At 43.9% G+C, this 14,518-nt stretch overlaps 1 protein-coding gene across 1 annotated transcript; it reads right to left on the minus strand.

Annotated features, from left to right (window-relative positions):
• Positions 1–4,542: 4,542 nt before the first annotated feature.
• LOC122784356 (solute carrier family 35 member D3) lies at positions 4,543–11,867 on the minus strand. Its single transcript, XM_044049598.1, has 4 exons — positions 11,529–11,867; positions 10,816–11,026; positions 6,203–6,360; positions 4,543–6,070 (listed from the first exon to the last, which is right to left on the minus strand). The coding sequence occupies exons 1-4, from the start codon at positions 11,751–11,753 to the stop codon at positions 5,324–5,326; spliced, it is 1,341 nt and encodes a 446-aa protein (XP_043905533.1). The 5' UTR covers positions 11,754–11,867; the 3' UTR covers positions 4,543–5,323.
• Positions 11,868–14,518: the final 2,651 nt, after the last annotated feature.

Genomic DNA, 14,518 nt, shown 5'->3' on the forward strand with positions numbered 1-14,518 from the left:
ACAGATTCTGACTACAATTCATAACACAGTTTAAGCTCATGACCACCAGATGGAGACATTTACTGACGTTACAGTGACGCTTCACTTATTCAAAAGAGTTTTGTGTTTAGTTTTTTTTGAAGATTCAAAGGTTTTGCTTTCACTTTTCACTTAAAAAATAGTCTTGACTTTAACAACAGGAGACAAAACAGCTGTTTCTTCACCAAAAAATGAACTTCACTGCAGGTGGGCGGAGCTAAAACAGGGACATCAGGGTTGATCTGAGATCAGCAGTTTGGCTTCAGATGATGAAAAACTTGCCCTGAGAATTCCCTGACCTTTGACGACCTTTGAACACAGCACAGTCGCACACTGTGTGCTTCAGTTGTTGTTGTTGTTGTTGTTGTTGTCTAACCCTGTAAGTAAAGACAGGAAACTGAAGTTTGTAAACCATTCACTCTCCCACACCAAAGCCCATAGAGAAATCAGTGATTTTAACATCACACACACAGGAGTTGTTGATCCACTGCTGCCTCCATCACTAAGTTCAATTGTCTAATTTTGTCAATTCAGCTTTTGAAATCCTTGACCTCAGTGACACAAAGTGACCACACGAGGCAGCAGTAGACCAGCAGCTCCTGTGTGTAAAATCACTGATTTTCTCTATGGGCTTTGGTGTGGGATAGTGAGTGGTTTACAAACGGCAGAAAAGTGTGTCTCACAGTGAGATGAAGACGTGAAACATGTTCTTAAAGACATCATACTTTTTATTGAAGATGAAAAGAAACAAAAACATTCACACACTTTTAGACTCTTCAGTCAAAAGTACAAAGAGTTAAAGTAATTCAGGGGAGAACCGTGTTGTTGTCCGTGTTCCTCTCCTGCAGCGTCACAAACATCACACTCACTGAGCGAGCGTCTGCCACAGCGACGTCCGCGACTCATTATCACACTTTCACAACGACGTCACTTTTGTTTGATGTCAGCCGTGCATGAGTCCAGGCCGCTCCAGCTCCAGCTCACATCGTGTCTCTTCTTGCGTAAAATGAAGTTTGGGGAAGTGAGAAGAAAAATCAATGTCGCTCAATAAAAAGATGGGACTGACTGTCCTCAGTGTTCACGACGTCACAGAAACGCTGTCGGGTCACAACAGAACCAAGTGTCTTATACCCGACTGAGGAACTGACAGTGAGTCCCTGTTGACTGTGCTGTGAGCGCCCCCTGCTGCTAAGAACCAGCCCAAGACAAAGAGGCTCACTCACAGTGAAAACATGGCTGCCAGTGGAGACACAAGAAAAAAATGATTCTAGTCACAACAACAACAGGAAACTGAAGTCTGTAAACCACTCACTCTCCCACACCAAAAGAAAATCAGTGATTATAGCTGGCGGGGACACAGGAGCTGCTGGTCCTCTGCTGCCTCGTGTGGTCACTCTGTGTCACTGAGGGAAGTTTCAGTGAAGATTTTTAAATGGTGAATTGACAAAATAAGACATTTGAACTTAGTGATGGAGGCAGCAGTGGATCAACAACTGTGTGTGTGTGTGTGTGTGATGTTAAAATCACTGTTTTCTCTGTGGACTTTGGTGTGGGAGAGTGAGTGGTTTACAAACGTCAGTTTCCTGTTGGAAAAGTCCGTCTGACAGTGAGATAAAGACGTATGTCAGACATGCACGATGATATCAAATGCGGATAGAGTTTCTGTTTCTTGTGCTGCTTCTGAACAGCAGGGGGCGCTCACAGCACAGTCAGCGCTGACGATCTGTAACATCTATAGTCACACGTTTGAATTTAATGAGACTTGAGTTAAACTTGTGCCTGTGATTTATTTTAGCTGTTTTGGTGAAGAATGAAGCATCAACCTCTAATTTGTTGGACCAGACGTGACGATTGGTGATGATTAGTGATGATTAGTGTCTCTGTCCATGAAGCCCACACATGAAGGAGCCTCGTCTCCAGCTGCCGGATGGAAGTACGTCACGTCACAGCTCTGCGGCCCACACACGCCCCCTACAGAGACACATTTTAATAGCAGTTTTGTCTCGTCCTCTCTCCTACAGCATCCGACAGACAGCAGCTCCTGTCCTCACTGAGGAGTGGACAGGGTCTTACACTGGAATTGTGACTTTCAAAATTCTGACTTTAATACCAGAATCAATAAATCATTTATCTTTATTAATCTCCCTTAGGGGAAATTATTTTCTGCATTTGACACATCCTAGAATTGTACCTTGCTGAGGAGTACCCCAGCCCTTTCGACCTGGTGGGGACTTGAACCAGCGACCTTCTGGTTACAAGCCAAGTTCCCTTTCCACTTGTCCACAGGGTGCCCAATTATGACTTTGTCTTTAATCTCAAAATTCTGACTAATTTCAGAAGTCGGACTCAGTATCCTGATTATTGCTTTACTCTCAGAATACTGATTTTTTTATTTAATCTTAGAAGTCTGACTTTAATCTCAGATTTTTTCTCTAATGTCAGAATTCTGACTTTTTCTTTAATCTTAGAAGTCTGACTTTAATCTCAGATTTTTTCTCTAATGTCAGAATTCTGACTTTTTCTTTAATCTCAGAAGTCTGACTTTTATCTCAGATTTTTTCTTTAATGTCAGACTTCATGCCGTTTTATTATTTTAAAATCTTCTTTCAAAAAATCTGTTTGCATGTGGCACTAATACGCCTCCGTAGGCGACTGTAGGTCACAGACATGTTGCTAATAAATATCTTTGTGTGATTAGGATTTTCTAAATTTTAATTTTACCCAAATATGATTTTATTAAACTCACAACCTCACAGCAGGTTGATCCAGCATGTGCCCCCTTAAAGGGTTCCCACAGGTTGGGAACCATGGATGTAGAGGACAGAGAGGGGGACAGATCTGCAAAAATGTCCCTGTTAGCTCCAATAACATCTGTCCACTTTATGATGACAACAGAACATATTAGAAGTAAATACAAATATGAAGGTGAACAGCGGCGTCTCCTGTCAGAGGGGGGCGTTACCATGAGGTGTAAGACCCGCCCATGTGTACCTGTGAGTGCGAGGTGAAATCCTCACATTCTCAGCTGTGACGCATCACTTACTTCTCAGATTAAAAGTGAATTAAACAGCATTTTATTCATCATCCTCACATGTTTCTGACTCTGCAGAGAAAACACGTCACAGGACGGAACATGACGATGAACCCTTGACTTGCCTGGAAGATTTAAACACACCTGTGTTTGAAAGATAAAGAATTAAATGAATGAAAGGATAATCCCAATAATCCTGATGATCCCAGACAAGCTGTGCATTAAAAGTTTTTAATCTCACGTCTTCATGCTGGATCGTGATTTATGGTTTGGAAATTTACATTAAAATCTTGGACGTGACAGCGATCGGTCGACAAATGACGACCAACAAAATCCTCTGCGTCGCCCCTTGCTGGACCGTCTTCTTTGTTTTTGTTCTGAAGAACGCGATTCATTTTTGTTATTTAAGAAAAAAAAACTTATGCTGATTTTATGGCTGTAGAATTGAGCGCTTCTGCCCATTTTCCCGATAGCTTTCACATTCCATATCTGGCAATTATTCAACCGTTTAGGAATTACAGTTCTGAGAAGCAGCCGATCTAAGCTGATATACGGGGGGGTCACACCCTGGACACAACACCAGTCCATAGTCTGTGAGTTACAGTCATGAGATGCACACATGACATATCCCGGTCACAGAGGGGTTTACCTACATGACACTGAATAAAGGTTTTCAGCCTCAAAATCAACGAGGCCGCGCGCTTCCTTGTTAGCATTGTTGCTCATTGTCTGAGAGCTTTCAAATTAAACTTTATTGACACATGTCAAAGGGCCAAGACAGGCTGTTTTTACACGTACAACTGAAAAATAAAGTTTTCTTTACAATATCATACAGTGCATGAACAACGTTAGAAGAAAAGAAGCAATCAAGACTCATGTCCACAAACAAACAAACAAAACGACAACAAACAATCAAACAAACAAACAAACACATCCAAATGGTGGTTCCAGTTGTAGTCGGAAATCAGAATGTCTTATGCTGTTTTCACACCGAGCGCGATTTGTCGAGTTGCTCCGCGCCCAAGTACAGAAGTTCTGTAGTTCGCGGCACCACACGGAGCACCGCCATGTAGTGTGGTGTCACGGGACTACACAGAGCACCGTCGTGTTGTGTGGTTTCATGGGACCACGCGGAGCACCGTCGTGTTGTGTGGTTTCACGGCACCACACGGAGCACCGCCACGTTGTGTGGTTTCACGGCACCACACGGAGCACCGCCACGTTGTGTGGTTTCACGGCACCAGCGGGTGTCGTGAAACCACACAACATGATGGTTTCTTCTCTGCAGAAGTTTCCACAACAGATAAAGTCGCGTTGTTGCGATTTTTCGCAAAAGTTGAACATTTCAACTCGAGCGCCAGACGCAATCTGTGCATCTAGGCCACCACTCGGCCCGGCTGACGTAACGTCTGTGCAGTGACTTTGTATGTAAAGTTGTCGTGCAACAAATTAGCATCCGGTGTGAACACAACATAACTTGAGGATGTGTGTTGGGGGTGTTGGGTGCGTCATTAAACATACCCCAAGTTAGAATGTCGGAGAAACCCTGACGTTGTTATTGAAGATGGCTGCCACGTGTATGAAAACAGTTCTCTCTAAAAACACAGAACCGTTTTTATTTTTAACTGCGAACACGTTGCTACGGTGTTTGTTTGTGTAGCATTGTTAGCGACTGGTATTGCTAAGAATGGCTATCCTGACATACGTTTATGTTTTTTTTCCCCCCGACTTCTAAACTCGAACGTGGTCCACTCGAGGGTGACATCACTCCCGGTTCCGACTTCCGACGTAAATGAAACGCAGCAAAAGATATGTTCTTCTCTGTGGCCAACGCATGCTTTTACAAACGACTGAACTTGACCTTTGACCTTCACTCACACCAGTCAGTTGGGTGTCTCTGATTTATTTGTTTGAACTGTCTCAAAGCTGCAGGAATGCAAACCAAACCAAATCATGCTTCATGGATGGTTCACTGGTTTCCTGCCGCTCGCTGCAGGAGACAGGAAGTTCCCCTCTGAGAGACAGTGTCTCCCAAAACTCCTGATCCACTTTTCTCCACCGTCTTCTCATGCTCATCACTAAGTCACAAGGTGCCTCTGGTCAAAGAGCAGAGTCTCGGTGAAGAGCAGCTTCACGCACAAAAAGGTGTTTTCATTTTACTGAATGCTGATAAGAGAGATTCCTGGTGGTTCTACTCGTTGTTCTCTTCAATGATCTCCTTCGTCCTCCTTGTCTCTCTGAGTGTCCTCATCTCTTCAGGTCTCTGTCCTGAGCTCAGGGACTCTGCGTCTCCATGTTCTCAATCAGAGGTTCTTTCTTCATGAACTGCAGGTGTCTGATGGACCTCCACACCCCGACATAGCTGTCACTGACTGACTGAGCGGCACCGGGGTTCTCCCGGTGGAGGTGCTCCCTCTGCATCTCCACCGACTCTTTTTCTGTCATGACACACGAGTTCACACCCACCTCCGCGTCTCCTCGTCCGTCTCCCATCCACAACTGTCCGTTGACCAAATCAGTCTGTGCTGTGTCGTCCATCTTCTCACCGCTCAACACTCCGTCTGTCTGCAGTTGTCCAACATCAGGTGCGGTTCCAGTGGTCGGTCCATCGCCGTTCAGTGCCGGCTTCTCTTTGTAAGGTTCCCCCGGCAACGTGCCATCTTTCCCCGCCTCCTCCAGATCCTCATACAGGCTCTTCTTCTTCATCTCAAAGTATTTGACCACGCAGTAGGTGATGGAGCCCACAGTGTTCACTACCACGCCGCCGATGAACAGGCCGGTGGGCGCGACGTCGCTGAACGCCAGCATGCCGACGGTGATGGTGGCGATGCTCTTGACCACGCCCACGAAGCTGGTGGTGACGGCGGAGTTCAGGTAGGTGCAGTGCAGCGTGGTGAAGTTCATGGCGCAGCCGATGAAGACGCAGAAGACGAAGATGACAGTGATGTGGGCGTCGCCCCAGCCCTCGTACGTCCACATGTTGATGGCGTCCATGGAGATGAAAGAGCAGATGAGCAGCACCTGAGACAGAACATAGGACGTCAGGATGTAAAAACCAAAAAGAAAGATTTATTTCATTTAACAAAAGATTCACTAATAAAAACAAAAGAGATGAAAATGAAAGATCATAGGTTCTTCTCTGAGAGCGCTCACCGGCGTCGCCATGATGGCGATGGCGTACTGTGCGGTGAGTGGTCCGTACTCGCTGTCCAGGCTGACTCTCTGGATCAGGACCAGGTACGAGGCATGGATGATCACCGCCAACACACCGGTCACGTAACCGAAGGGATCACCGGTGAGATCGCCGGCACCTGGAGGGACAATGAAGACGGTCAGAGTTCTGCTTCTCTTCTCGACAAAAAAGCGACAGTAACATGTATAATTCATAAATGATGTTATTTAAATTAGACAAATGTGATGAATTCAAATACAACTAACTTTACGCTAAGCTAAAGTAAAACTATAATTAACTTTATGCTAAGCTAAACTAAAAATACAACTAACTTTACGCTGAGCTAAACTAAAACTAAAACTAATTCTATGCTAAGCCAAACTAAAAATACAACTAACTTTACGCTAAGCTAAACTAAAACTATAACTAACTTTGTGCTAAGGTAAACTAACTATAACTAACTTTATGCTAAGCTAAACTAAATCAAGTTCAAGAGAAATTATAGCTAACTATAGCTGGGCTGAACTTAACGAAAATCCCAACTAACAATATGCTAAGCTAATACCTAAAGTAAACCAAACTAATCTAAACACTAAGCTCACCTAACCCAAGTTCAACTAAATCTCAGCTAAACTAAAACTATGTAAAGTAAATCAAACTAAATCTAAGCTTAACTAAACTAAAACTACAACTAACTAAACCAAAGTGAACATTTTCTTTGGCCTATGTTTTGGCTAACTTCCTGTCCGTTTTTGGGCTAAATTTTGGATAACTTCCTGTAAGTTCTTTGGGCTAAGTTTTGGCTAACTTCCTGTACATTCTTTGGGCGAAGTTTGGGATAACTTCCTGTATGTTGCTGCTGTGTTTATACTTGTTTAGCTAGAACTCAACCCACGCTACTTTAGCTTAGCAATGGTGAACATTAGGGTAAGGTGATAGCTAACCACGTACAGGTGTGTTTGTTTTTAATGTGAAGACAATTTATTGTAATATATAATCCGTTTATTAAAGACAGAGTACCATCAAAGAGACAACTGTCCACTTAACGTGCTAAGCTAAACGCTAACCCTGTGATTATTAGCCGTTAACTCACAGAAGATGTTTATTTATGTACAATAAAAATGATGATTTGTATTTCATTCCATTCTGCATGATCTTTATCTTTATTTTTAAAACTGCTGAACTGAGTAATAATAATGACGATAACTTGATTGCAATAACACAGTGAATTTCCCTCTCGCCACTGTTAATGACCCTGATAAAGAAAGAAAGAAAGAAAGAAAGAAAAAAAGAAAGAAATTCACAGATCATAAATATTATAATTCATCTCTTCCTTCTCTCAGTGTGTGTTTGTTTCAGCATAGACGAGACATATGTGCAGAATATGAAACTGATGGACAGATCCCTCATCCTGGCTTTAATCTCGCTGATGATCGTGTTTTTCTCTAGAGAATAAGTGAATTTTCCTCATAAGAGAGAACAATATTCTGACCCACGGGACTGGAAAAAAGACAAAAAACGTGACGGCCTGTGTCATTGAAATCATATCATCAAACATATGAGGACCTTGAACATTCAATACAGTCAATACCTTGTAAATCTGTCATCAGGTCGACTTAATTCATTCATACAGAGTCCATGGATTTACAGGGACAAAAGAAAATCCCATAAATAAACATTTATTTTCAAAATTAACACTTGATTTTAACCACTTAACAAAAGACTTGGGCAATAACATTTTATCTCACTGTGAGACAGACTTTTACCAACAGGAAACTGAAGTTTGTAAACCACTCACTCTCCCACACCAAAGCCCACAGAGAAAATCAGTGATTTTAAAGGGCACATATTATACCCTATTTCCCCCATTAAAATAGTTCCCTGGTGTCCTAATGAACATGTCAGTGACATGCTTTGGTTAAAATACCATAAGGATGAAGCATCATAGTAGTTCAATAACCCTGCTAAACCCGCCCCTTTCAGAACGCTCGGTTTTGTGCATGGTCCCTTTATATGCAAATGAGACACAGGCAAACACACACCCACTTCTTCCAGGGGGTTTCTGATTTGTACACTGCCCAACTGTAAATCAGTTAAAAACACTTAGGGACAGCACTGCAGCGAGTAAATGCTGCGTGCTGCTGGCGATCAGCGGTGCTGTTATTCAGTCTTTTTAACTGTGCTCCGGTCATGGAGGACGTACTGAACAAATATTTTTAATTAGGACGTGTCAGAATGGTCAGTTATGAGCTCTATGTGACCTTTTCTTAACAATGTGTGTGTTTGTACATCGGTGAAATATGTTCGCTGACTAAATACAACTAAATACTTCTTCCCTCGCCTGCACTCTCACAGGGACAAGGTGGAGCTAAGGTGGAGCTCGCGAAGTAAACTTACTGGTGGGGTGGTAACATTCGCGGTGAAATGCGCATGCTGCCGTCATAATGCGCAGGGAATTCAACATCGTGTGTTTTATCGCCTATACTTACACTAAGGGAGACCACGAAAACATGACTAAGTATTTTTTTTCCACACTTTGGCGACTGGTAGGGCCTCCAGAGTCCCAAATATAAGTATTGAAATGTTAAAGGGGACATATTATACCCTATTTCCCCCATTAAAATAGTTCCCTGGTGTCCTAATGAACATGTCAGTGACATGCTTTGGTCAAAACACCATAAGGATGAAGAATCATAGTAGTTCAATAACCCTGCTAAACCCGCCCCTTTCAGAATGCTCGGTTTTCGTGCATGGTCCCTTTATATGCAAATGAGACACAGGCAAACACACACCCACTTCTTCCAGGGGGTTTCTGATTTGTCCTCTTTACAGCGCTTTACAGCTCTATTCGTCTCCCCCTCCCTCCACTAGTTCTCTGATAATATCAACATGGCAGCGTGCGCAGAAAACAGCGAGAGTGCCGTCACAGGAAGAGACGTCCTACATAAGGATCGAGCCGAACAGTGCCGAACTGTAAATCTGTTAAAAACACTTATGAACAGAACTGCTGATCGCCACCGCTGATCGCCAGTGGCGCGCGGCGAGCTGAATAAACTGCATGTTGCTGTATCAGACCGGAGACTGTGCTCCGGAGACCTCCCCACTGCTGACCAGCTCCGGTGCTCCGGCGAGCTGGCGATCAGCGCTGGCGATCAGCGGTGCTGCACTCTCTGTGTCACCGCTGATCGCCAGCGGCAGTTTAGGAAGATTGCCGCTCGCCGCTGGCAATCAGCGGTGACACAGAGAGTGCAGCACCGCTGATCAGCGGTGGCGATCAGAGGTGGCGATCATACGTACTGAACAAATATGTTTAATTAGGACGTGTCAGAATGGTCAGTTATGAGCTCTATGTGATCTTTTCTTAACAATGTGTGTGTTTGTACGTCGGTGAAATACGTCCCCTGACTAAATACGGCGACCGCTGGCCGCAGTCTGATGTGAAGTGGTGCGAACACACGAACACACGTTTGCTGACTTTATCCGGCACATTAGCTTCATATATAAAATCCTCTGTAAAACACTGTGCTCCACTGTGCAGCCACCAACAGCACACTTGTCCCTCCGCGTTGACATAATACCGCTCTTCCTCCCTCGCCTGCACTCTCGCAGGGACAAGGTGGAGCTAAGGTGGAGCTCTCCAAGTAAACTTACTGGTGGGGCGGTAACATTTGTGGTGAAATGCGCATGCTGCCGTCATAATGCGCAGGGAATTCAACATCGAGTGTTTTATCGCCTATACTTACACTAAGGGGGACCACGAAAACATGACTGAGTATTCTTTTTCCACACTTTGGCGACTGGTAGGGCCTCCAGAGTCCCAAATATAAGTATTGAAATGGTTAAAACGTTGATTTTGCATAATATGTCCCCTTTAAGTGAATCTTTGTATTCAATACAAAACCTCATAGAGAAAATCAGTGATTTTAACATCACACACACAGGAGTTGTTGATCCACTGCTGCCTCCATCACTAAGTTCAAATGTCTCATTTTGTATTTTCAGCATTTAAAATCCTTAATTTTGATTAAAATAAGTGACAAAAACTGACCACACGAGGCAGCAGTAGACCAGCAGCTCCTGTGTCCCTGTGAGCTAAAATCACTGATTTTCTCTATGGGCTTTGGTGTGGGAGAGTGAGTGGTTTACAAACTTCAGTTTCCTGTTGGAAAAGTCTGTCTCACAGTGAGATAAAGACGTGAACATGTTCTTAAACATAGACTTAAATTGGCAGAGATTTGATTAGGTTTTCCAATAGGAAACTAAGGTTTGTAAACAACTCACTCTCCCACACCAAAACCTCATAGAGAAAACAGTGATTTTAACATCACAGCACACAGGAGTTGTTGATCCACTGCTGCCTCCATCACTAAGTTCAAATGTCTTATTTTGTCACTTCGGCATTTAAAATCCTTTATTTGGATCTAAGTCAGTGACACAAAGTGACCACACGAGGCAGCAGTAGACCAGCAGCTCCTGTGTCCCTGTGAGCTAAAATCACTGATTTTCTCTATGGGCTTTGGTGTGGGAGAGTGAGTGGTTTACAAACCTCGGTGAATAAAAATCAAATGTAACTGGACTTTGGTGTGAGTCTCACCAGCCAGGGCGGCTCCACCGGTGGTGATGAGCACGGCGGTCGCCACGCCGATGGACGGCACACCGTTCCTCAGCACGCACACGCCGATGCTGAGCGTGAACAGAGGCAGACAACGCTTGAAGACGACGTACATCGGCAAACTGAGGCCGCGCAGAGACCAGAGAGTGAGAGTGGACTGAAGAGTGGAGAGGACACACACCGAGGCAAACTCCTGCAGAGAGAGAGGGGGAGTGAGGGAGGGAGGGAGTCAGACACACACACACACACACAATTCTCAGTCTTTTATTGTCACAAACACAGAAACTTTCAGTTTCATGTAAATGAAATTCATTTAACTTGAATCTCACATTTTGAAAAAGTGTCATTTTTTAGGTGAAGAAATTTTTTTTAAAGTGAGGACATTTTGTCAAAAATATTTTCACATTCATATTCAAAGTTAAAATTGTTATTTATTTTGAAAAAAAACTAAATTCATGAGTTTTTGCCCAAATGTGAAATGATTCACGAAATATAAACACTGAAATTCATTTTTAAGTAAATGACCACAATTTAACATCTTAATCCATAAATAATATTCAGTTTTTTGTAAAACTAACAATAATTATTATTATTTTCTAGCATTAAAATAGCATGAGATTATGTTAAATTATATTAAAATTAAAGAGCTTCTACATACTGGTTTATAAACTGTGTGTGTGTGTGTGTGTGTGTACCTTGGCCAGCTGCAGGCTGAAGGCTGGGACCTGGACTTTTCCCAGTCTCCTCAGAGTCTCCAGAGTCAGCGCCGCGGTGCTGCTCGTCAGGAACTGGATCAGCGTCAGGAAAGTGAAGTGATAGTTGGAGATGAGGAACTTGAGCAGGATGTTCAGAGAACCCGAGAAGACGCCGTGAGCCACAGCCACCGTGATGCCCAGCAGGCGGCTCTTAAACACGTCCATGGTGGACCAGGAGGACCAGGACCAGGACCAGGACGACGTTTGGCTTTTTACTCACAGCAGCGACGCACTGATGCTGCTGCTGCTGCTGCTGCTGCTGCTGCTGGAGAGGGACTCCAGGAGGAGGAGGAAGAGGAGGAAGAGGAGGAAGAGGAGGAGGAGGAGAGGCAGCACAGAAGCTCAGGAGGAGAGAGAATCTTCATCCAGGAGCTTTGAGTCAAAATGAAAAAGTGAAGAAGAAGATGACGATGAAGGAGGAGCAGAGAGAGAGAGACGCTGGACTCTTGTTCTGCTGACTCCTCACTTCAATTCAACTCTGACAAAAACTTTATCCTGAAAACGTGAAAAAAAAGATGTCACCGCCCACTTTTCTGACAAACACTGAAATAAGAAGAAGAAAAAGAGAAGAGGAGGAGGAGGAACTACTGCTGCTGCTGCTGCTGCTGCTGCTGCTGCTGCTGCTGCTCCGAGAGAGAGAGACTGAAATATGACAGTCTGCCGCAGAGAGAGAGAGAGAGAGAGAGAGAGAGAGAGAGAGAGACGGGGGGAGGGATCCATTCATTCATTCATTCATTCATTCACTCCACCATTATTGACACAGTTGACCGTGTGCTGGAGTGAAACTGATTTTAAATCAGGGTAAATGTAACGTCTGATCATTAAAGGGACAGTTCAGCTTTTTCAAAGAGAAACCACTTTAACTCAGAGTCAAACTCTTTATTTATTTATTTATTTATTTATTTATTTATTATAAACCAGTGTGAACGTGTTCAATCAGCTGTGAATCCGACGCACAATCACCGAGTGGAACAGTTCACTTTGGTTCAGTTCAGACGTTCGACAACTGGTTCAGTCCGGTCTTAAGTGAACAAAAATCATTATTGTGATGATTTAACGTTTGATCATTTAAGCTGTTAGACAGGAAACTGAAGTCTGTAAACCACTCACTCTGCCACACCAAAGTCCATAGAGAAAACCAGTGATTTTAACATCACACACACACACACACACACACACACACACACACACACACACACACACACAGTCGTTGATCCACTGCTGCCTCCATCACTGAGGTCTAATGTCTTATTTTAAACTGTCACTCAAACAAAAACGTTAATATATTCATTATCAACACTAAACATTAGTATATAATGTTATAAATTACTGTTGACGGACATGTCTCTGTGTGTGTGAGCAGGCTTGTTCTGCCACCTCTGTGAGGACCTGTCTCAGTTTTGAGGACACGTCCGGTCGTCTGTGTGACGGGTGAAGACGAGGGCGGGGGGACGTCCGTCTGTCTGTCCATGTGTCCTACGGTGTTGGACTTCGTGCAGCAGCAGAGAGACATGTGGGAGTGTAGACCTTCACCGTCTCATCCCAGGAACAGTCCACCACCTGCAGACATCACAACACGCACACGCACACGCACACACACACACACACACACACACACAGATGTAAGAACACCAGGAGCTAACTGCCGAGAAGCTAGCTGTTATTTGCTGAGAAGAAGCAGCCGGATACTCGCTGTGAGAGGCACAGGAGCTAGCTGCTACGAAGTGCCCTGGCTAGTTGCTTAAAAGCTAACAAGCCAGATGCTAGCTGTGAGAAGAACAGAGGCTAACTGCTTGTTAGTAGGTGCTGAAAAGCTTAAAAGCTGCCTGTTATTTTCTTAGAAGCTAAGACACCAAATGCTAGCTGTAGGCAAGAAGCTAACCACACAGATGCTGGCTTTAAGAAGCTAACGAGCAGATCAAGATCAAGAACAAGTAAAGCGTGTCGTTCATGCTTCCCTGACACCGCGTCAGAAGCCGCTCTGTGTTTGGTGGAAGCGCTGAAGTGAAATTATAATCCAGGTTTGACGGACACTTGTTTACATCCGTGGGTTTGACGGTAAATCCATCCCAGATGAAGACGTCGGCTCAGTCACTACATGTCAGCAGAGGCCGAGCCTGGATTAATTATAATCCATCACTGTGACTTTATTTTAATGCGTCAAATCTGGTTTCAGCCTCTTCACAAAAGACTCCCGTCTTAAAATCTACGTCAGTTTAAGTCGACGATGTCTTTAAGAACACGTTTGTAAACCACACCAAACCCCATAGAGAAAATCTGGTCTACTGCTGCCTCTTGTGGTCACTTTGTGTCACTGAGATAAATCCAAACAAAGGACTTTTAATGCCAAAATGTTGAAATAATTAACAGTTTAATCATTTGAAGTTAGCGATGGAGGCAGCTCCTGTGTGTGTGATGTTAAAATCACTCATTTCCTCTGAGGGCTTTGGTGTGGGAGAGTGAGTGAGTTCACTGTTTCATGTGCTTGGTTCACATCAGTCAGAATTAAAGACGTCGGGTTTCCCTCGATCAGCTGATCAGACCATGAGTCAGCACATTCTCTGTGAGCGGTGAGTCAGCGGTGAGGAGAGGAACGCCCTTCTGTAATTAACTTTAACAAACGACCTTAATGGAACGCCGCCGCCGCCGCCACACACACACACACACACACACAGAGCAGCCAAGACTGCAGCAAAACACAGAGAAGAAAGCGACAGGAGAGGATGAAGAGGAGGAGGAGAGGAGGATGAAGAGGAGGAGGATAAGGCGAAGGAGGATGAAGAGGAGGAGGAGAAAAGGCCTCAGGACTAAAGGGAAGCTCAGAAAGAGAAAGTTCAAAGTCTGACGACGTCTTTTAAATTGAAAGAAAAACAGAAAAGAAGAAGAAAGAATAATTAAAAGAATGAGAGCCTGAAGCTGATGATGAGAAA

Source organism: Solea senegalensis, linkage group LG17 (genome assembly GCF_019176455.1).
Source record: "Solea senegalensis isolate Sse05_10M linkage group LG17, IFAPA_SoseM_1, whole genome shotgun sequence".
NCBI lineage: Eukaryota > Metazoa > Chordata > Actinopteri > Pleuronectiformes > Soleidae > Solea > Solea senegalensis.

Coding starts and splice junctions, on each gene's coding strand:
- LOC122784356 (XM_044049598.1), bottom strand. CDS start 11,753: ATGGACGTGTTTAAGAGCCGCCTGCTGGGCATCACGGTGGCTGTGGCT. Junction 6,361..10,815: donor CGGTGGAGCCGCCCTGGCTG/GTGAGACTCACA, acceptor TTGTCCCTCCAG/GTGCCGGCGATCTCACCGGT. Junction 6,071..6,202: donor TCGCCATCATGGCGACGCCG/GTGAGCGCTCTC, acceptor GTTCTGTCTCAG/GTGCTGCTCATCTGCTCTTT.